The sequence below is a fragment of the Coregonus lavaretus genome (genome assembly GCF_964263955.1).
Source record: "Coregonus lavaretus genome assembly, contig: HAP1_SCAFFOLD_611, whole genome shotgun sequence".
In the NCBI taxonomy this organism is placed as follows: Eukaryota; Metazoa; Chordata; class Actinopteri; order Salmoniformes; family Salmonidae; genus Coregonus; species Coregonus lavaretus.
The window spans coordinates 146194-167355 of record NW_028162780.1 but is presented as its reverse complement, the minus strand read 5'-3'; the positions used below and the strand labels follow the sequence as shown (position 1 = coordinate 167355).

The following is a 21162-nucleotide window of genomic DNA, read 5'->3' as shown; positions in this document are numbered from 1 at the left end:
CCAGTTGGTATACTGTAGCCAGCCAGTTGGTATACTGTAGCCAGCCAGTTGGTATACTGTAGCCAGCCAGTTGGTATACTGTAGCCAGCCAGTTGGTGTACTGTAGCCAGCCAGTTGGTATAATGTAGCCAGCCAGTTGGTATACTGTAGCCAGCCAGTTGGTGTACTGTAGTCAGCCAGGTGGTATACTGTAGCCAGCCAGTTGGTATACTGTAGTCAGCCAGTTGGTATACTGTAGCCAGCCAGTTGGTATACTGTAGTCAGCCAGTTGGTGTACTGTAGCCAGCCAGTTAGTATACTGTAGTCAGCCAGGTGGTATACTGTAGCCAGCCAGTTGGTATAATGTAGCCAGCCAGTTGGTATACTGTAGCCAGCCAGTTGGTGTACTGTAGCCAGCCAGTTGGTATACTGTAGCCAGCCAGTTGGTATACTGTAGCCAGCCAGTTGGTAAACTGTAGTCAGCCAGTTGGTATACTGTAGCCAGCCAGTTGGTATACTGTAGCCAGCCAGTTGGTATACTGTAGCCAGCCAGTTGGTATACTGTAGCCAGCCAGTTGGTATACTGTAGTCAGCCAGTTGGTATACTGTAGCCAGCCAGTTGGTATACTGTAGCCAGCCAGTTGGTATACTGTAGCCAGCCAGTTGGTATACTGTAGCCAGCCAGTTGGTATACTGTAGCCAGCCAGTTGGTATACTGTAGCCAGCCAGTTGGTATACTGTAGCCAGCCAGTTGGTATACTGTAGCCAGCCAGTTGGTATACTGTAGTCAGCCAGTTGGTATACTGTAGCCAGCCAGTTGGTATACTGTAGCCAGCCAGTTGGTATACTGTAGCCAGCCAGTTGGTATACTGTAGCCAGCCAGTTGGTAAACTGTAGTCAGCCAGTTGGTATACTGTAGCCAGCCAGTTGGTATACTGTAGTCAGCCAGTTGGTATACTGTAGCCAGCCAGTTGGTATACTGTAGCCAGCCAGTTGGTATACTGTAGCCAGCCAGTTGGTATACTGTAGTCAGCCAGTTGGTATACTGTAGCCAGCCAGTTGGTGTACTGTAGCCAGCCAGTTGGTATACTGTAGCCAGCCAGTTGGTATACTGTAGCCAGCCAGTTGGTATACTGTAGCCAGCCAGTTGGTATACTGTAGCCAGCCAGTTGGTTTGGTATACTGTAGCCAGCCAGTTGGTATACTGTAGCCAGCCAGTTGGTTTGGTATACTGTAGCCAGCCAGTTGGTATACTGTAGCCAGCCAGTTGGTATACTGTAGCCAGCCAGTTGGTATACTGTAGCCAGCCAGTTGGTATACTGTAGTCAGCCAGTTGGTATACTGTAGCCAGCCAGTTGGTATACTGTAGCCAGCCAGGTGGTATACTGTAGTCAGCCAGTTGGTATACTGTAGCCAGCCAGTTGGTATACTGTAGCCAGCCAGTTGGTTTGGTATACTGTAGCCAGCCAGTTGGTGTACTGTAGCCAGCCAGTTGGTATACTGTAGCCAGCCAGGTGGTATACTGTAGTCAGCCAGTTGGTATACTGTAGCCAGCCAGTTGGTATACTGTAGCCAGCCAGTTGGTTTGGTATACTGTAGCCAGCCAGTTGGTGTACTGTAGCCAGCCAGTTGGTATACTGTAGCCAGCCAGGTGGTATACTGTAGTCAGCCAGTTGGTATACTGTAGTCAGCCAGTTGGTGTACTGTAGCCAGCCAGTTGGTATACTGTAGCCAGCCAGGTGGTATACTGTAGTCAGCCAGTTGGTATACTGTAGCCAGCCAGTTGGTATACTGTAGCCAGCCAGTTGGTTTGGTATACTGTAGCCAGCCAGTTGGTATACTGTAGCCAGCCAGTTGGTTTGGTATACTGTAGCCAGCCAGTTGGTATACTGTAGCCAGCCAGTTGGTATACTGTAGCCAGCCAGTTGGTATACTGTAGCCAGCCAGTTGGTATACTGTAGTCAGCCAGTTGGTATACTGTAGCCAGCCAGTTGGTATACTGTAGCCAGCCAGTTGGTATACTGTAGCCAGCCAGTTGGTATACTGTAGCCAGCCAGTTGGTATACTGTAGCCAGCCAGTTGGTGTACTGTAGCCAGCCAGTTGGTGTACTGTAGCCAGCCAGTTGGTATACTGTAGCCAGCCAGTTGGTGTACTGTAGCCAGCCAGTTGGTATACTGTAGCCAGCCAGTTGGTATACTGTAGCCAGCCAGTTGGTATACTGTAGCCAGCCAGTTGGTATACTGTAGCCAGCCAGTTGGTGTACTGTAGCCAGCCAGTTGGTATACTGTAGCCAGCCAGTTGGTATACTGTAGCCAGCCAGTTGGTATACTGTAGTCAGCCAGTTGGTGTACTGTAGCCAGCCAGTTGGTATACTGTAGCCAGCCAGTTGGTATACTGTAGTCAGCCAGTTGGTATACTGTAGTCAGCCAGTTGGTATACTGTAGCCAGCCAGTTGGCCCAGATCAAGTCGATTTTAGGAAGCATTTTACTGTTAGTCTACACCTGTTGTTTACCAACCATGTGACAAACATTTCCTTATATGATAACAAATAAAGTTGTTTTTTAAGTGGCGCAGCGCCTCTCTTACATTCTTTGGGGAGAACCCTGACACAAGATATTTTTATCTTAGAGTATCTGTTAGCCTATTACCATATTGCTAATACCTATCTCTCTCTTTCCCTCCCTCTCCTCTCTCTTCTCTCTTTCCTCCCCTCTCCTCTCTCTTCTCTCTTTCCTCCCCTCTCCTCTCTCTTCTCTCTTTCCTCCCCTCTCCTCTCTTCTCTCTTTCCTCCCCTCTCCTCTCTCTTCTCTCCCTCTCCTCTCTCTTCTCTCTTTCCTCCCCTCTCCTCTCTCTTCTCTATTTCCTCCCCTCTCCTCTCTCGTCACTGTTCTCTCTCTTCTCTCCCTGTCCTCTCTTTCCTCCCCTCTCCTCTCTCTTCTCTCCCTCTCCTCTCTCTTCTCTCCCTGTCCTCTCTTTCCTCCCCTCTCCTCTCTCTTCTCTCTTTCCTCCCCTCTCTTCTCTCCTCTCTCCTCTCTCTTCTCTCCCTCTCCTCTCTCTTCTCTCCCTCTCCTCTCTCTTCTCTCCCTCTCCTCTCTCTTCTCTCCCCGTCCTCTCTCTTCTCTCCCTGTCCTCTCTCTTCTCTCCCTGTCCTCTCTCTTCTCTCCCTCTCCTCTCGTCTCTCCTCCCTCTCCTCTCGTCTCTCCTCTCTCTTCTCTCTTCTCTCCCCTCTCCTCTCTGTTCTCTCTCCTCCAGGTCTGAGAGGGGGCCAGGGCCCGTTGAGAGCCTGGGCATCATGTAGTCAGGACAGAGGGATGTGTAGTGACTCAGAGAGTGCTGGAGGCAGCAGTGAGTCCCAATCCATGGACTCCCCAACAGCCAGCCCAGGTAAGGGAACATGACCCAACACAACACAACTGTAGGTAAGGGAACATGAACCAACACAACACAACACCAGGTAAGGGAACATGACCCAACACAACACAACACCAGGTAAGGGAACATGAACCAACACAACACAACACAACACCAGGTAAGGGAACATGAACCAACACAACACAACACCAGGTAAGGGAACATGAACCAACACAACACAACACCAGGTAAGGGAACATGAACCAACACAACACAACACCAGGTAAGGGAACATGAACCAACACAACACAACACAACTGTAGGTAAGGGAACATGAACCAACACAACACAACACAACACCAGGTAAGGGAACATGAACCAACACAACACAACACAACACCAGGTAAGGGAACATGAACCAACACAACACAACACAACACCAGGTAAGGGAACATGAACCAACACAACACAACACAACACCAGGTAAGGGAACATGACCCAACACAACACAACACAACACCAGGTAAGGGAACATGAACCAACACAACATGACACCGCCCAGCACTGGCCTTATCAGTAGTGCCCAAGAGTTTCTAATGGCCATGTGACCTCACTAGGAAAAACTCCAGGCCCTAGTTATAGGTAGGGCTGAGTTCCGGTACCAAAATACAGTAATACAGTACCAGTCAAAAGTTTGGACACACCTACTCATTCAAGGGTTTTTCTTTATTTTTACTATTTTCTACATTGTAGAATAATAGTGAAGACATCAAAACTATGTGTTATTTCATAGTTTTGATGTCTTCACTATTATTCTACAATGTAGAAAATAGTAAAAATAAAGAAAAACCTTGGAATGAGTAGGTGTGTCCAAACGACGTTTGACTGGTACTGTATATGAATATCACTGTTTTCAGTGGTCTGTTAATGAGTGGTTTGCACTATAGAGTTCCACATGTGATATTTTGAGGAAGAGTTTTACTTCCTGTTTTCAGGTGACTTTAAACGCAGACTACCCAGAACCCCCTCCACTGGCACTATGTCCTCAGCAGACGACCTGGACGAGAGACAGCCACCTTCACCCTCAGACAACGGTAAGAGAGAGAGTCTGCCTGCCTGCCTGCCTGCCTGCCTGCTTGCCTGCCTAAAGAGCTGTCTGTCTGTCTAAAGAGCTGTCGTTAATGCAGCCAAGGTCTGAAGTTGTTCGGGTCTTTTCTGGTGTGTGTGTGAGGGCCGGTGAGCTTCAACCCTCACACCAAATGTTTTTTTACTCTGTGCACAGCTGTAGGGATGGGGTGTGTTTGGTTTTGGCTTGCGGCCAAACTAACTAGTTCCTGTCTTTTAGCCTGAACTCACCCTGCAGGAGAATGTGTTATTTTGATCAACTCTTTGTTGTTAGAGGCATCAAGGGCTCTGCGCTGTTAAAACCAACTCAATACCACTAATCCTCTGTGGTTTATTATTAATGTGGCTATTAAACGATAAAGATAATGAATGAATATGATTAGACCAATAGAGGTTGTTGTAATACTCCTGTAACGCATGCAACCAGTTATTCTGAATGTGTATCCCAGTCATAAATGAATTGTTTATGACACAAGAATGAAGTATTATTATTAAGTGTTTGATTATTCAGTTAAAGTCCAATAAGGCTGTTCCAGTACTTTGCTATAACTTCAAGGAGCATTCAGTCATGTTTGGTGAAGATTAGGGAAAGTAATGTGGAGTCTCTCTCTCTCTCTCTCTCTCTCTCTCTCTCTCTCTCTCTCTCTCTCTCTCTCTCTCTCTCTCTCTCTCTCAATTCAATTCCAATTTAAGGGCTTTATTGGCATGAGAAACGTATGTTAACATTGCCAAAGCAAGTGAAGTAGATAGTAAACAAAAGTGAAATAAACAATAAATATTAACAGTAAACATTACACTCTCGCTCTGTCTCCCTCCCGCTCTCCCTCCCACTCCTCCCCCTCACTCTCTCTCTCTCTCCTCGCTCTCCTTCCCCCTGCCTCTCCCTCCCTCCTCCCCCTCCCCTCCCCTCCCAGGTCTGGGTGAGATGGTGACAGAGACAGCCAGTTCCCCAGGTCCGTTTCGTAACGCCCAGATGTCCAAGGCGTCTCAGACACACAAGCTGAGGAAACTCCGAGCTCCGTCTAAGTGCAGGGAGTGTGACAGTCTGGTGGTGTTCCACGGAGCAGAATGTCAAGAGGTAGAAACACACACACACACACACACACACACACACACACACACACACACACACACACACACACACACACACACACACACACACACACACACACACACACACACACACACACACACACACACACACACACACACACACACACACACACACACACACACACACACACACACACACACACACACACACACACACACACACACACACACACACACACACACACAAGCTCAAACACACACAAGTTTACACAAACACATACAAGCTCACACACACACACACACACACACACACACACACACACACACACACACACACACACACACACACACACACACACACACAAGCTCACACACACACACACACACACACACACACAAGCTCAAACACACACACACACACACACACACACACCCAAGCTCAAACACACACACACACAAGATCAAACACACACACACACACACACACACAAGCTCAAACACACACACCCAAGCTCAAACACACACACACACCCAAGCTCAAACACACACACACACACACACACACACACACACACACACACACACACAAGCTCACACACACACACACCCAAGCTCAAACACACACACACAAGCTCAAACACACACACACACACACACACAAGCTCAAACACACATACACACAAGCACATAGCCTGTCTTCTCTTGAGAGCCAGGTCTGCCTACGGCGGCCTTTCTCAATAGCAAGGCTATGCTCACTGAGTCTGTACCTAGTCAAAGATTTCCTTAATTTTGGGTCAGTCACAGTGGTCAGGTATTCTGCCACTGTGTACTCTCTGTTTAGGGCCACATCTCTCTCTCTCTCACTCTCTCACTCGCTCTCTCACTCTCTCTCTCTCTCTCTCTCTCTGTCTGTCTCTCTGTCTGTCTGTCTGTCTATTTCAATTCAATTTGCTTTATTGGCATCACGTAACAATGTACATATTGCCAAAGCTTACTTTGGATATTTACACTATTAAAATAATTAAAATAATAATAATCAATATTGTACCCCGGGCAACAGTAAACAACAATAACCAAGGGTCAAAATAACCATTAAACAATAACAATATAGAGGACATGTGCAGGTTGGTCGGTCTGTCAGAACAACATCTAACTTCAGACACACGTACCTCCAATCTAAGATCTATCCTCCGATCTAAGTGTGTTTCTGACCAGATGTCACATTTCCTTTCTCTCTCTCTCTGTCTCCTGTCTCAGTGCTCCCTGGCGTGTCATAAGAAGTGTCTGGAGACTCTGGCTATCCAGTGTGGTCATAAGAAACTGCAGGGAAGACTACATCTGTTTGGGATAGACTTTTCCCAGGCAGCTAAGAACAGCTCAGACGGGATCCCCTTCATCATCAGGAAGTGTACCTCCGAGATAGAGAGCCGCGCCCTCAACCTCAAGGTAAAACAATACTGTTATTAGCCAACGCATAACCACAACAAGTTTATATAAAGTCAGCACCATAATTATTGGCACCCTTGATAAAGATGAGCAAAATAGACTGTATAAAATCAATAATACAAATACTGAGCTCCAGTCAGGTCCATAAATAATATTATTATTATTATAGCTGTCCACCACAGCATATTGTAGTTGAAATTAAATAATGAATATGAGCTGAGAGTGCAGAATTTCAGCTTTAATTTGAGGGTATTTACATCCAAATGGGGTGAACGGTGTTAGAATTACAGCACTTTTTATATATGGTCCCCCCCTTTTTAAGGGACCAAAAGCAATTGGACAATTGGCTGCTCAGCTGTTCCATGACCAGGTGTGTGTTTGGCTGCTCAGCTGTTCCATGACCAGGTGTGTGTTTGGCTGCTCAGCTGTTCCATGACCAGGTGTGTGTTTGGCTGCTCAGCTGTTCCATGACCAGGTGTGTGTTTGGCTGCTCAGCTGTTCCATGACCAGGTGTGTGTTTGGCTGCTCAGCTGTTCCATGACCAGGTGTGTGTTTGGCTGCTCAGCTGTTCCATGACCAGGTGTGTGTTGTGTTCCATGACCAGGTGTGTGTTTGGCTGCTCAGCTGTTCCATGGCCAGGTGTGTGTTTGGCTGCTCAGCTGTTCCATGACCAGGTGTGTGTTTGGCTGCTCAGCTGTTCCATGACCAGGTGTGTGTTTGGCTGCTCAGCTGTTCCATGGCCAGGTGTGTGTTTGGCTGCTCAACTGTTCCATGGCCAGGTGTGTGTTTGGCTGCTCAGCTGTTCCATGGCCAGGTGTGTGTTTGGCTGCTCAGCTGTTCCATGACCAGGTGTGTGTTTGGCTGCTCAGCTGTTCCATGACCAGGTGTGTGTTTGGCTGCTCAGCTGTTCCATGACCAGGTGTGTGTTTGGCTGCTCAGCTGTTCCATGACCAGGTGTGTGTTGTGTTCCATGACCAGGTGTGTGTTTGGCTGCTCAGCTGTTCCATGGCCAGGTGTGTGTTTGGCTGCTCAGCTGTTCCATGACCAGGTGTGTGTTTGGCTGCTCAGCTGTTCCATGACCAGGTGTGTGTTTGGCTGCTCAGCTGTTCCATGGCCAGGTGTGTGTTTGGCTGCTCAACTGTTCCATGGCCAGGTGTGTGTTTTGGCTGCTCAGCTGTTCCATGACCAGGTGTGTGTTTGGCTGCTCAGCTGTTCCATGACCAGGTGTGTGTTTGGCTGCTCAGCTGTTCCATGGCCAGGTGTGTGTTTGGCTGCTCAGCTGTTCTACAACCAGGTGTGTGTTTGGCTGCTCAGCTGTTCCATGACCAGGTGTGTGTTTGGCTGCTCAGCTGTTCCATGACCAGGTGTGTGTTTGGCTGCTCAGCTGTTCCATGGCCAGGTGTGTGTTTGGCTGCTCAGCTGTTCCACAACCAGGTGTGTGTTTGGCTGCTCAGCTGTTCCATGACCAGGTGTGTGTTTGGCTGCTCAGCTGTTCCATGACCAGGTGTGTGTTTGGCTGCTCAGCTGTTCCATGACCAGGTGTGTGTTTGGCTGCTCAGCTGTTCCATGACCAGGTGTGTGTTATTCCCTCATCAGTTAATTTACAAGGAAGCAGATAAAAGGTCTAGAGTTGATTACAAGTGTGGCATTTGCATTTGGAATCTGTTGCTGTTAACCCTCAATATGAAGTCCAAAGAGCTGTCACTGCCAGTGAAGCAAACCATCATTAGGCTGAAAAATCAAATGAAACCCATCAGAGAGAAAGCAAAAACAGTAGGTGCGGCCAAATCAACTATTTGGTACATTCTTAAAAAGAAAGAACGCTCTGGTGAGCTCAGGAACATGTAGCACGTTCATCTGTACAAACAATAGTACGCAAGTATAAACACCATGGGACCACGCAGCCGTCATACCGCTCAGGAAGGAGACGCGTTCTGTCTCCTAGAGATTGGTGCGAAAAGTGCAAATCAATCCCAGAACAACAGCAAAGGACCTTGTGAAGATGCTGGAGGAAACAGGTACAAAATTATCTATATCCACAGTAAAAACGAGTCCTATATTGACATAACCTGAAAGGCCGCTCAGCAAGGAAGAAGCCACTGCTCCAAAACCGCCATAAAAAAGCCAGACTACGGTTTGCAACTGCACATGGGGACAAAGATCTTACTTTTTGGAGAAATGTCCTCTGGTCTGATGAAACAAAAATAGAACTGTTTGGCCATAATGACCATTGTTATGTTTGGAGGAAATCGGGGTGGCTTGCAAGCCGAAGAACACCATCCCAACTGTGAAGCACGGGGGTGGCAGCATCATGCTGTGGGGGTGCTTTGCTGCAGGAGGGACTGGTGCACTTCACAAAATAGATGGCATCATGAGGAAGGAAAATATGTGGATATATTGAAACAACATCTCAAGACATCAGTCAGGAAGTTACAGCTTGGTTGCAAATGGGTCTTCCAAATGGACAATGACCCCAAGCATACTTCCAAAGTTGTGGCAAAATGGCTTAAGGACAACAAAGTCAAGGTATTGGAGTGGCCATCACAAAGCCCTGACCTCAATCCTATAGAAAATGTGTGGGCAGAACTGAAAAAGCGTGTGTGAGCAAGGAGGCCTACAAACCTGACTCAGTTACACCAGCTCTGTCAGGAGGAATGGGCCAAAATTCACCCAACTTATTGTGGGAAGCTTGTGGAAGGCTTCCTGAAACGTTTGACCCAAGTTAAACAATTTAAAGGCAACGCTACCAAATACGAATTGAGTGTATGTGAACTTCTGACCCACTGGGAATGTGATGAAAGAAATAAAAGCTGAAATAAATCATTCTCTCTACTATTATTCTGACATTTCACATTCATAAAATAAAGTGGTGATGCTAACTGACCTAAGACAGGGAATTTTTACTAGGATTAAATGTCAGGAATTGTGAAAAACTGAGTTTAAATGTATTTGGCTAAGGTGTATGTAAACTTCCGACTTCAACTGTAGGTGTACCTGTGTCAAAGTCAACCATCAAGAGAAGACTTCACCAGAGTAAATACAGAGGGTTTACCACAAGATGTAAACCATTGGTAAGCCTCAAAAACAGGAAGACCTGTACAGTTCTGGAACAACATCCTATGGACAGATGAGACTGTCACGATCGTCTAAGGAGGGAGAGGACCAAGGCGCAGCGTTGAAAGCAAACATATTTATTTTATCAAGATCACACGATCAAAACAACGAAACGTGACGTCCTTGGTTACAAAAACAAACCAACACGGAACAAGAAACCACAACACAAAGTGAAAAGACCGATAGTTAAATATGGCTCCCAATCAGAGACAACCAGCTGTCACTCGTTGCCTCTGATTGGGAGTCACTCAGCCCAACATAGAAAATCAAACATAGAATACACACCCTGGCTCAACATAACATTGTCCCCAGAGCCAGGGCGTGACAGTACCCCCCCCTAAAGGCGCGGACTCCGACCGCGCCAACTAAATCCCACAGGGGAGGGACCGGGTGGGCACTCCGCCTTGGCGGCGGATCCGGCTCCGGGCCTGATCCCCACTCCCTCTCCAACCCCCCAAAGTACCCCTGGTCCGGTCTGGCCCCGCTGGCCGGAGCCGGACTGACGATACGCACCCCTGGCTTGGTGCGTGGAGCAGGAATGGACCGGACTGGGCTGGCGACGTGCACCACAGACTTGGTGCGGAGAGCAGGAACGGGCCGGACAGGGCTGACGAAACGCACCACAGACTTGGTGCGGAGAGCAGGCACGGGCCGTGCCGGACTGCTGACGCACACCACTGGCTTGGTGCGGGGAGCTTGGATGGGCCGGACTGGGCTGGCGACGCACCCCGTAGGCTTGGTGCGTGGAGCAGGGACTGGCCGGGCTGGGCTGGCGACGCACACCGTAGGCTTGGTGCGGAGAGCAGGAACGGGCCGGACAGGGCTGACGAAACGCACCACAGACTTGGTGTGGAGAGCAGGCACGGGCCGTGCCGGACTGATGACGCACACCACTGGCTTGGTGCGGGGAGCTTGGATGGGCCGGACAGGGCTGGCGACGCACCCCGTAGGCTTGGTGCGTGGAGCAGGGACAGGCCGGGCTGGGCTGGCGACGCGCACCGTACACTTGGTGCGAGGGGCTGGAACAGGCCGGACCGTACTGGGGACACACACCACTGGCTCTACCTCGGGATCTGGAACGGGCCGGACCGGACTGGTAACACACCCCAGTACCTCTCGCCGTGCCTCTACATCCTCCATCCCCTCTTCGACCAGTGGCCCCCGTAACCTGGCGGCCTCCTCTGGCAACCCGCTGGGCCGCTCTATCGCGGCCTCCTGCTGGTCCGACGTCGTGAGCCCCCCCCTAAAAATTTTCTGGGGGTCTCTCCTCCCCGTGGGCCAGGCCTCCATCGTTCTCGCCAGACTCTCACCCCACTGCTCCAAAGTCCAACCTCTCTCCTCTTCTCTTGGCTTGGCCCAGTCGAGACTCCTACTCAACTGCTCCCAAGTCCATCCTCTCTCTTCTTCATGCTGCTTGGTCCTGTTATGGTGGTTTCTTCTGTCACGATCGTCTAAGGAGGGAGAGGACCAAGGCGCAGCGTTGAAAGCAAACATATTTATTTTATCAAGATCACACGATCAAAACAACGAAACGTGACGTCCTTGGTTACAAAAACAAACCAACACGGAACAAGAAACCACAACACAAAGTGAAAAGACCGATAGTTAAATATGGCTCCCAATCAGAGACAACCAGCTGTCACTCGTTGCCTCTGATTGGGAGTCACTCAGCCCAACATAGAAAATCAAACATAGAATACACACCCTGGCTCAACATAACATTGTCCCCAGAGCCAGGGCGTGACAGAGACAAAGATCAACTTGTACCAGAATGATGGGAAGAGAAGAGTATGGAGAAGGGAAGGAACTGCTCATGATCCGAAGCATACCACCTCATCTGTGAAGCATGGTGGAGGAAGTGTTATGGCGTGGGCATGTATGGCTGCCAATGGAACTGGTTCCCTTGTATTTATTGATGATGTGACTTCTGACAAAAGCAGCAGGATGAATTCTGAAGTGTTTAGGGGCTATATTACCTGCTCAGATTCAGCCAAATGCTTCAAAACTCATTGGACCGAAGCATACTGCGAAAGCAACCCAATACCCTTTTTAAAGGCAAAGAAGTGGAATGTTCTGCAATGGCCAAGTCAATCACTTGACCTGAATCCAATTGAACATGCATTTCACTTGCTGAAGGCAAAACTGAAGGCAAGCAGGAACTGAAGACAGCTGCAGGAAAGGCCTGGCAGAGCATCACCAGGGAAGAAACCCAGCATCAGGTGATGTCTATGGGTTCCAGACTTCAGGCAGTCATTGACTGCAAAGGATTTGCAACCAAGTATTAAAACTCACAATTCAATTTATGATTATGTTAGTTTGTCCAATTACTTTTGAGCCCCTAAAATTGGGTGGCTATTTATAAAAATGGTTGTAATTCCAACACGCTTCATACAATCATTTTTACAATACCCTTAAATTAAAGATGAAAGTCTACACTTAAAGCACATTTTGATTGTTTCCTTTCAAATCCATTGTGGTGGCATACAGAGCCAAAATGATGCAAATTGTGTCACTGTCCAAATGCTTATGGACCTGACTGTATATTGTATGCTCAAAAAACATTTAAACATTATTATTATATACTAATACAATTGCTCAGAGAAAGAGATTTTGTTTAGTAAATAAATAAAAAACTCAAAAAGATAGGGGTCAAAATGATTGTATCCCCTGTTTTCAATACTCCAGGACCCTCCCCTTGGTAGGATAATGACACTGAGCCTTTTTCTAAAATGTTGTTGGAGAACACATTTGGAGGAATCTTAGACCATTCCTCCATTCAGAATCTTTCCAGAACCTTGATATCCTTCCTCTGCGCTTATGGACTTCCCTCGTCAAATCAAACCACAGGTTTTCAATGGGGTTCAATTCCGGAGACTGAGATGGCCATTGCAAAATGTTGATCTTGTGGACCATTTCTTTGTGGATGTTGATGTGTGCTTGGGGTTATTGTCTTGCTGGAAGATCCACTTGCAGCCAAGTTTCAGCCTCCTGGCGGAGGCAAACAGGTTTTGGGCTAAAATGTCCTGGTACTGGGTAAAGTTCATGCTGATTTTTTTTTTCTCCCACCTTTATTTAACCAGGTAAGCCAGTTGAGAACAAGTTCTCATTTACAACTGCGACCTGGCCAAGATAAAGCAAAGCAGTGCGATTAAAAACAACAACACAGAGTTACATATGGGGTAAACAAAACATAAAGTCAAAAATACAACAGAAAATATATATACAGTGTGTGCAAATGTAGCAAGTTATGGTAAGGCAATAAATAGGCTATAGTGCAAAATAGTTACAATTTCGTATTAACACTGGAATGATAGATGTGCAAAAGATGATGTGCAAATAGAGATACTTGGGTGCAAAAGAGCAAAATAAATAACAATATGGGGATGAGGTAGTTGGATGGGCTAATTACAGATGGGCTGTGTACAGGTGCAGTGATCGGTAAGCTGCTCTGACAACTGATGCTTAAAGTTAATGAGGGAGATAAGTGTCTCCAGCTTCAGAGATTTTTGCAGTTCGTTCCAGTCATTGGCAGCAGAGAACTGGAAGGAATGGCGGCCAAAGGAGGTGTTGGCTTTGGGGATGACCAGTGAGATATACTTGCTGGAGCGCAGACTACGGGTGGGTGTTGCTATGGTGACCAGTGAGCTAAGATAAGACGGGGATTTGCCTAGCAGTGATTTATAGATGACCTGGAGCCAGTAGGTTTGGCGACGAATATGTAGTGAGGGCCAGCCAACAAGAGCGTACAGGTCATAATGGTGGGTAGTGTATGGGGCTTTGGAGACAAAACAGATGGCACTGTGATAGACTACATCCAATTTGCTGAGTAGAGTGTTGGAGGCTATTTTGTAAATGACATAGCCGAAGTCAAGGATCGGTAGGATAGTCCGTTTTACGAGGGCATGTTTGGCAGCATGAGTGAAGGAGGCTTTGTTGCGAAATAGGAAGCCGATTCTAGATCTAACTTTTGATTGGAGATGCTTAATGTGAGTCTGGAAGGAGAGTTTACAGTCTAACCAGACACCTAGGTATTTGTAGTTGTCCACATACTCTAGGTCAGACCCGCCGAGAGTATTGATTCTATATTCAGGTGGGCGGGTGCAAGCAGCGTTCGGTTGAAGAGCATGCATTTAGTTTTACTAGTGTTTAAGAGCAGTTGGAGGCTACTGAAGGAGTGTTGTATGGCATTGAAGCTCGTTTGGAGGTTTGTTAACACAGTGTCCAATGAAGGGCCAGATGTATACAAAATGGTGTCGTCTGCGTAGAGGTGGATCTGAGAGTCACCAGCAGCAAGAGCGACATCATTGATATACACGGAGAAAAGTGTCGGCCCGAGAATTGAACCCTGTGGCACCCCCATAGAGACTGCCAGAGGTCCAGACAACAGGCCCTCCGATTTGACACATTGAACTCTATCTGAGAAGTAGTTGGTGAACCTAGCGAGGCAGTCATTTGAGAAACCAAGGCTATTTAGTCTGCCAATAAGAATGCGGTGGTTGACAGAGTCGAAAGCCTTGGCCAGGTCGATGATTATTTTGGGATGTTTTGACCCAGTCGTTCATTCTATGTTAATAAACTGACTGGCTGGGCTGTGGGACAGTTGATTCAAATGGAACTGCTAACAGGCATTACCCGTGGAATGTGGGGATTGTTTATTTTTATTTTTTTATTTTACCTTTATTTAACTAGGCAAGTCAGTTAAGAATTTTATTTTTATTTTTATTATGACGGCCTACACCGGCCAAACCCGGACGACGCTGGGCCAATTGTGCGCCGCCCTATGGGACTCCCAATCACGGCAGGTTGTGATACAGCCTGGAATCGAACCAGGGGGTCTGTAGTGACGCCTCAAGCACTGAGATGCAGTGCCTTAGACCGCTATAACTATAATATAATATATAATATATAATATATAATATAATATAGGTGCTATAACTTCCTGCAATCAACCAATCAGCATCCACAAGCCATTTTTATAGTATTTTTTGCTCATCTTTACCAAAAGATCCAATAATTTTGGATCCCACTGTATATGTCAAGAGAGATGTAACTTGTTCAGATACACTCCCATTTAAATGATTTGACGTTCTCATAGTCTCTAACTGGAACTAATGGGCTGTGTTTGTCCAGGGTATATGTCGGGGCTGTGATGTTGGATGTTGGTGATCTGGTGTATTGTGTGTTCTTGTTCAGGGAATCTACCGCGTGAACGGGGCCAAGTCTCGCGTGGAGAAGCTGTGCCAGGCGTTTGAGAACGGCAAAGACCTGGTTGAGCTCTCTGACCTCTCACCCCACGACATCGGCAACGTGCTCAAACTCTACCTGAGACAGGTGAGACAGTGTAATTGAATGGTGATAAAAAAAAAGCATCCTTGTTTTACACCGCTAGATCATTCTCATGTAATATTGTACAACACATTTCCCAAAGATATTGATTTATTCATTTCTTGATTTCTATCTTCTGTAGTTACCAGAGCCACTGATCCTGTACCGTTACTATAATGATTTCATCGGGCTGGCCAAGGAGAGCCAGGCGGTGATCATAGAGGAGAAGGCTGCAGCCAGGGCCCTCCAGACCCAGACCCAGACCCAGAGCCAGGGGCAGCCAGGGGGAGAACAACCCCGACCAGGAGGCACTCAGCCTGCGGTAGAGGGAGAGCAGCCTCCCCTGAGAACCAGCCAGCCTGGAGGAGAGCTGTCCAACCAGCCCAGTATCAAACTCAACAGAGTCCTGTTTAAGATTAGAGACCTGTTACGACAGCTGCCTCCTGCACAGTACAGGGCCCTACGCTTCCTCACAGCACACCTACACAGGTAAGAGATGGGTGCAAACACATGCACGCACGCACTCACACCCCACCCCCTCCTCACACCCCACCCCCTCCACACACCCCACCCCCTCCTCACACCCCACCCCCTCCACACACCCCACCCCCTCCTCACACCCACCCCACCCCCTCCACACACCCCACCCCCTCCACACACCCCACCCCCTCCTCACACCCCACCCCCTCCTCCCACCCCACCCCCTCCTCACATCCCACCCCCTCCTCACACCCCACCCCCTCCACACACCCCACCCCCTCCTCACACCCCACCCCCTCCACACACCCCACCCCCTCCTCACACCCACCCCACCCCCTCCACACACCCCACCCCCTCCACACACCCCACCCCCTCCTCACACCCCACCCCTCCTCCCACCCCACCCCCTCCTCACATCCCACCCCACCCCCTCCTCACACCCTACCCCACCCCCTCCTCACACCCCACCCCACCCCCTCCTCACACCCCACCCCCTCCTCACACCCCACCCCCTCCTCACACCCCACCCCCTCCTCACACCCCACCCCCTCCTCACACCCCACCCCCTCCTCACACCCCACCCCCTCCTCACACCCCACCCCCTCCTCACATCCCACCCCCTCCTCACATCCCACCCCCTCCTCACATCCCACCCCCTCCACACACCCCACCCCCTCCTCACATCCCATCCCACCCCCTCCTCACACCCCACCCCCTCCTCACATCCCATCCCACCCCCTCCACACACCCCACCCCCTCCTCACACCCTACCCCACCCCCTCCTCACACCCTACCCCACCCCCTCCTCACATCCCATCCCACCCCCTCCTCACACCCCACCCCCTCCTCCCACACCACCCCCCTCCTCCCACCCCACCCCACCCCCTCCAATACAATCATACAATATAACTCAGTATTTGTATGATTTATTTTGTCTTTCTTGCTCATCTTTATCAAGTGTAATATTATACTTCATCTGTATATTATTTATATATGTTGTTTATGTAGGGTGACAGAGCAGGCGGAGGAAAACAAGATGACAGCCAGTAATCTGGGCATTATCTTCGGCCCTACGCTGGTCAAACCACGACATACTGACGCAGAGGTCTCCCTGTCTTCTCTGGTTGACTACCCCTACCAGGTGAGTTCCTGTTAACCCTAATCCTACCAGGTATATATACCTGTAGAATACCCCTAACCAGAGCCAGAAATCTTTCTGATTGAGAGGTCAAATACTTATTTCCCTCATTAAAATGCAAATAAATTTATAACATTTTTTACATGCATTTTTCTGGATTTTGTTGTTGTTATTCTGTCTTTCACTGTTCAAATAAACCTACCATTAAAATTATAGACTGATCATGTCTTTGTCAGTGGGCAAACGTACAAAATCAGCAGGGGATCAAATACTTTTCCCCCTCACTGTATGTCCCTGTAGAATACCCCTTAACCCTACCAGGTATTTACCTGTAGAATACCCCTTAACCCTACCAGGTATGTCCCTGTAGAATACCCCTAACCCTACCAGGTATGTCCCTGTAGAATACCCCCTAACCCTACCAGGTATGTACCTGTCGAATACCCCTAACCCTACCAGGTATGTCCCTGTAGAATACCCCTAACCCTACCAGGTATTTACCTGTAGAATACCCCTTAACCCTACCAGGTATGTCCCTGTAGAATACCCCTTAACCCTACCAGGTATGTACCTGTAGAATACCCCTAACCCTACCAGGTATGTCCCTGTAGAATACCCCTTAACCCTACCAGGTATGTACCTGTAGAATACCCCTAACCCTACCAGGTATGTCCCTGTAGAATACCCCTTAACCCTACCAGGTATGTCCCTGTCGAATACCCCCTAACCCTACCAGGTATGTCCCTGTAGAATACCCCTTAACCCTACCAGGTATGTCCCTGTCGAATACCCCTTAACCCTACCAGGTATGTCCCTGTCGAATACCCCTTAACCCTACCAGGTATTTACCTGTAGAATACCCCTGTATTTTCATAACAGTGTTGCCTGTGAAAGAACTTGACAAAATCTAAATGATCATTTTACTGCAGTTGGTTTAGTCCTTTATTGACATCACTTTGATCCTCTCCTCCCAGGCACTGATGGTGGAGTTGCTGGTACGCCACTTCCACATGATCTTTGACTTGTCCAGCCCCTCCTCCTCCTCCTCCACCACCACCTCCACGGTGGGCCGGGCCTCCTCCTCCTCCTCCTCCCACCCCCCCACCACCACCTCCACGGTGGGCCGGGCCTCCCCCCGACTCACCTCTCAGGAGAAGGAGCAGAGACTCAGCCGCCACTCCACCTCCCTGCTCGACATCAAGGAGGTGAGGAGGTCCAAGTGTCTTTTAATGATTCAACCATTTATGCAAAGTCATATCCATTGCAGGGGAGGAGGGAGGGGGGGGATAAGGGTTAATTAGGTCCAGAGCTATTTATTATACCAATCAAAGCATAGGTGGCAATTGAATGGAGTGTATAAGATTGAATGTAAAGATTGACCACCTTGGTAAGAATCAATTGACTGTTTTGCTTTGTTGTCGTTATTTGATGTTTCCCGAACCGTCTCCAAGCAGAGCGCCAAAGTCTACAAGAGGCACTCGTCGGTCATCCAGCCCTCTCATACCCTGGATGAGGTGAGAGAGGGGAAGACAGACAGGACGGGACCAGACAGGACGGGACCAGACAGGACAGGACCAGACAGGACAGAGTTAACAGCCATGGAGAGACTCAATGGTGTCGGCTCCTCCTCCTCTGCTGCTGGTGCCGCCTCGGTTGGTTGGTTTGTTTCTGAGCGAGAGAGTGATTCAGTTAGTTAGTTATGAAATGTATTTGACAGGGACAACGCACATAAATGAACTTTTCAGGTTCAACATCAATGCTTAAGAGTCAGGAGTCAGGAGTCAGGAGTCAGCAACGAAACACATGTTTGTCCATTCTGTCCCGTAGGTCCAGAGATCTACCCTGGTGTTTGGCCGTCCCAGCCTCAACTCCTCTTCCTCTACGGCCCCGAGGGTCCAGCTCCGCCCCCAGCGCACTAGAATGGTGTCTCGACCAATCAGCATGCCCCTGGAGCGTTTGCCCCTCCCCACCCCCTCACAGGTCAACACCCATCACTTTAACTGCTGTTGCATTCGTTGTACATATTGTAATTGTCTTGTGATTGTTTTTAATGTTGTGTTGTATTGTTTTTTTTAAACTATGGCTGTAAGTATGATGAACCTATTTCCTTTAATGGGGATTAATAAAGTACAATCTCATCTCGTCTCTCAGGTCGTCGACAGAAACAGCCGTAACACCAACGCTGCCATCACGTTGGATCTCACCGCTGACACCATCATGGAGTCAGCCGAGCCAGAGAAGCAGAAGGAGGCTGAGAAGCCTCGGATTGGTGGGGGGTCAAGGGTCAGTACCTATTACATCACACCCTTCATCGACACCCAGCAGGCCATGCAGCGGAAGACCTGGGACAGGAAGTACAAACACTATGACGTCACGCCGCGCACCGCCAAGATCGTGGCTAATTTACCGCCGGCCGGTACGGGCCCCGGGACACAACCGGGGAAGCAGCTGAAGATGCCGACACAACTGTCCGTATCTGGGCCGACCAGCTCTGCTCTCCCATCCAGTAGTAGTGTCAGCACCATATTCCCCAACAGCCCTTCCACCGTGTCGGCGAAGGCTGGCCAGACGTCCAGAGGAGACAGAGAGGAGACTATGGGTAGGTCTAACTCTGCTGCTGGAGGTGGTCGGGGGGAGACTAGAACCTCTACCAACTCTTCCATAACGTTCAGACAACCACGGACTCTGCAGCCTCCACCCGGAACCTTCTACAAGCCTCCTGGTTCTTCATGCGCCAGAGGCTGGCTGTCATCAAGTACCTCTGGGACCACTAGCCCCACCAATACCTCCCCAACTTCTCCTACTGTTAAAACCTCCCCAACTTCTCCTACTGTTAAAACCTCCCCAACTTCTCCTACTGTTAAAACCTCCCCAACTTCTTCTACTGTTAAAACCTCCCCAACTTCTCCTACTGTTAAAACCTCCCCAACTTCTCCTACTGTTAAAACCTCCCCAACTTCTCCTACTGTTAAAACCTCCCCAACTTCTCCTACTGTTAAAACCTCCCCAACTTCTCCTACGGTTACTGCTCCTCTCCTCCTCTCTTCCTCCCATTCCTCCAGCATTACTTTCTCCTCTTCTCCTGTGGATACCACCACCACCACCACCACCCCCACCACCACCCCCACCACCACCACCACCACCACCCCATCCCATCAATCCTCAAACCACCCCACACACACCCCGCAGGACTCCGTGGACAGCTCCGTTAGTGTTGACCCTGAGGTCACGACCTCCGCTGACCTTTCCCCCTGCCAGTCCCCTCCCCCCAGCGGCCCGGAAGAGCCCAGCCCGACCGAGGTCATACCGCTGCAACAGAGACTGAGACCCCGGGCCAGACCCAGCTCGCACCTGCAGGAGCTAGAACACAGGGAGGCCCACTTCGTCTGAACGGTAGTGTGATGTCACTTCCTGCTTACAGAGAACAACAACATTGGCCAAGACTACCGGTATGTCTGTACGCATAGGGAGGAACCAATAGTGGAAGGATTGGGAGATTTTGGGGGAGAATGTTGCTGTTGACGTCTGTAAGCAGGAAGTTGTCCCCCCACTGTGTATGATGATGTCATATTGAGTCTACCTTTTTAAAGCCAGAAATATTTTTATATATATGTGTGTGTGTCAGTAAATACGTTCTACGGTGTATCTCTGTGCCATATTGTATATTGGAAAAAGTACTATTATCTTGACGTCAAGACAAGATGTGTGAAAGGAGCACAATGAAAGTGTTACGTACACGTGTTTAATATATATATTCTATGTTACATGTTGAAGTCCTAACAAACAGAAGCATGATCTGTGAACGGTCGCTCCCTAGACATTTGGAACATGCATTTAGGCTCTGTATTCAATCTATTGCTTATATAGGATTTCCAGATAGCAATGGGCAAAATGGTCAACTTTTATATCAAAGGTTAATTTTCATGTGTAAGTGTCAATTTCTATATCAAATGCACTTCTCAAACAGCTATCCAGAAACCCACTATCTGCAATTAATTGAGTCCTGTGTCAGTTTGAATGTGTGATGTCCTGGTTAACACTGCCTGTTACACATTTGTTTTAGTTACAAATAGATTCTACCTGCCATTACTGCCATCTCATCAATAGATTCTACCTGCCATTACTGCCATCTCAACAATAGATTATACC

At 48.6% G+C, this 21162-nt stretch overlaps 1 protein-coding gene across 1 annotated transcript in view; it reads left to right on the top strand.

The window, feature by feature from the left end:
- Window positions 1-20404, top strand: part of LOC311118857 (rho GTPase-activating protein 29-like) — a 62231-nt gene extending 41827 nt beyond the window's left edge. Inside the window, exons 15-25 of the mRNA XM_084193623.1 lie at window positions 3234-3365; window positions 4328-4426; window positions 5372-5535; window positions 6768-6956; window positions 15264-15401; window positions 15538-15884; window positions 16884-17016; window positions 17988-18218; window positions 18465-18665; window positions 18841-18993; window positions 19165-20404. Coding sequence (XP_084049749.1) covers window positions 3234-3365; window positions 4328-4426; window positions 5372-5535; window positions 6768-6956; window positions 15264-15401; window positions 15538-15884; window positions 16884-17016; window positions 17988-18218; window positions 18465-18665; window positions 18841-18993; window positions 19165-20403 — 3026 coding nt within the window. The 3' untranslated portion in view covers window position 20404. The remainder of the gene's footprint in view (window positions 1-3233; window positions 3366-4327; window positions 4427-5371; window positions 5536-6767; window positions 6957-15263; window positions 15402-15537; window positions 15885-16883; window positions 17017-17987; window positions 18219-18464; window positions 18666-18840; window positions 18994-19164) is intronic.
- Window positions 20405-21162: the final 758 nt, after the last annotated feature.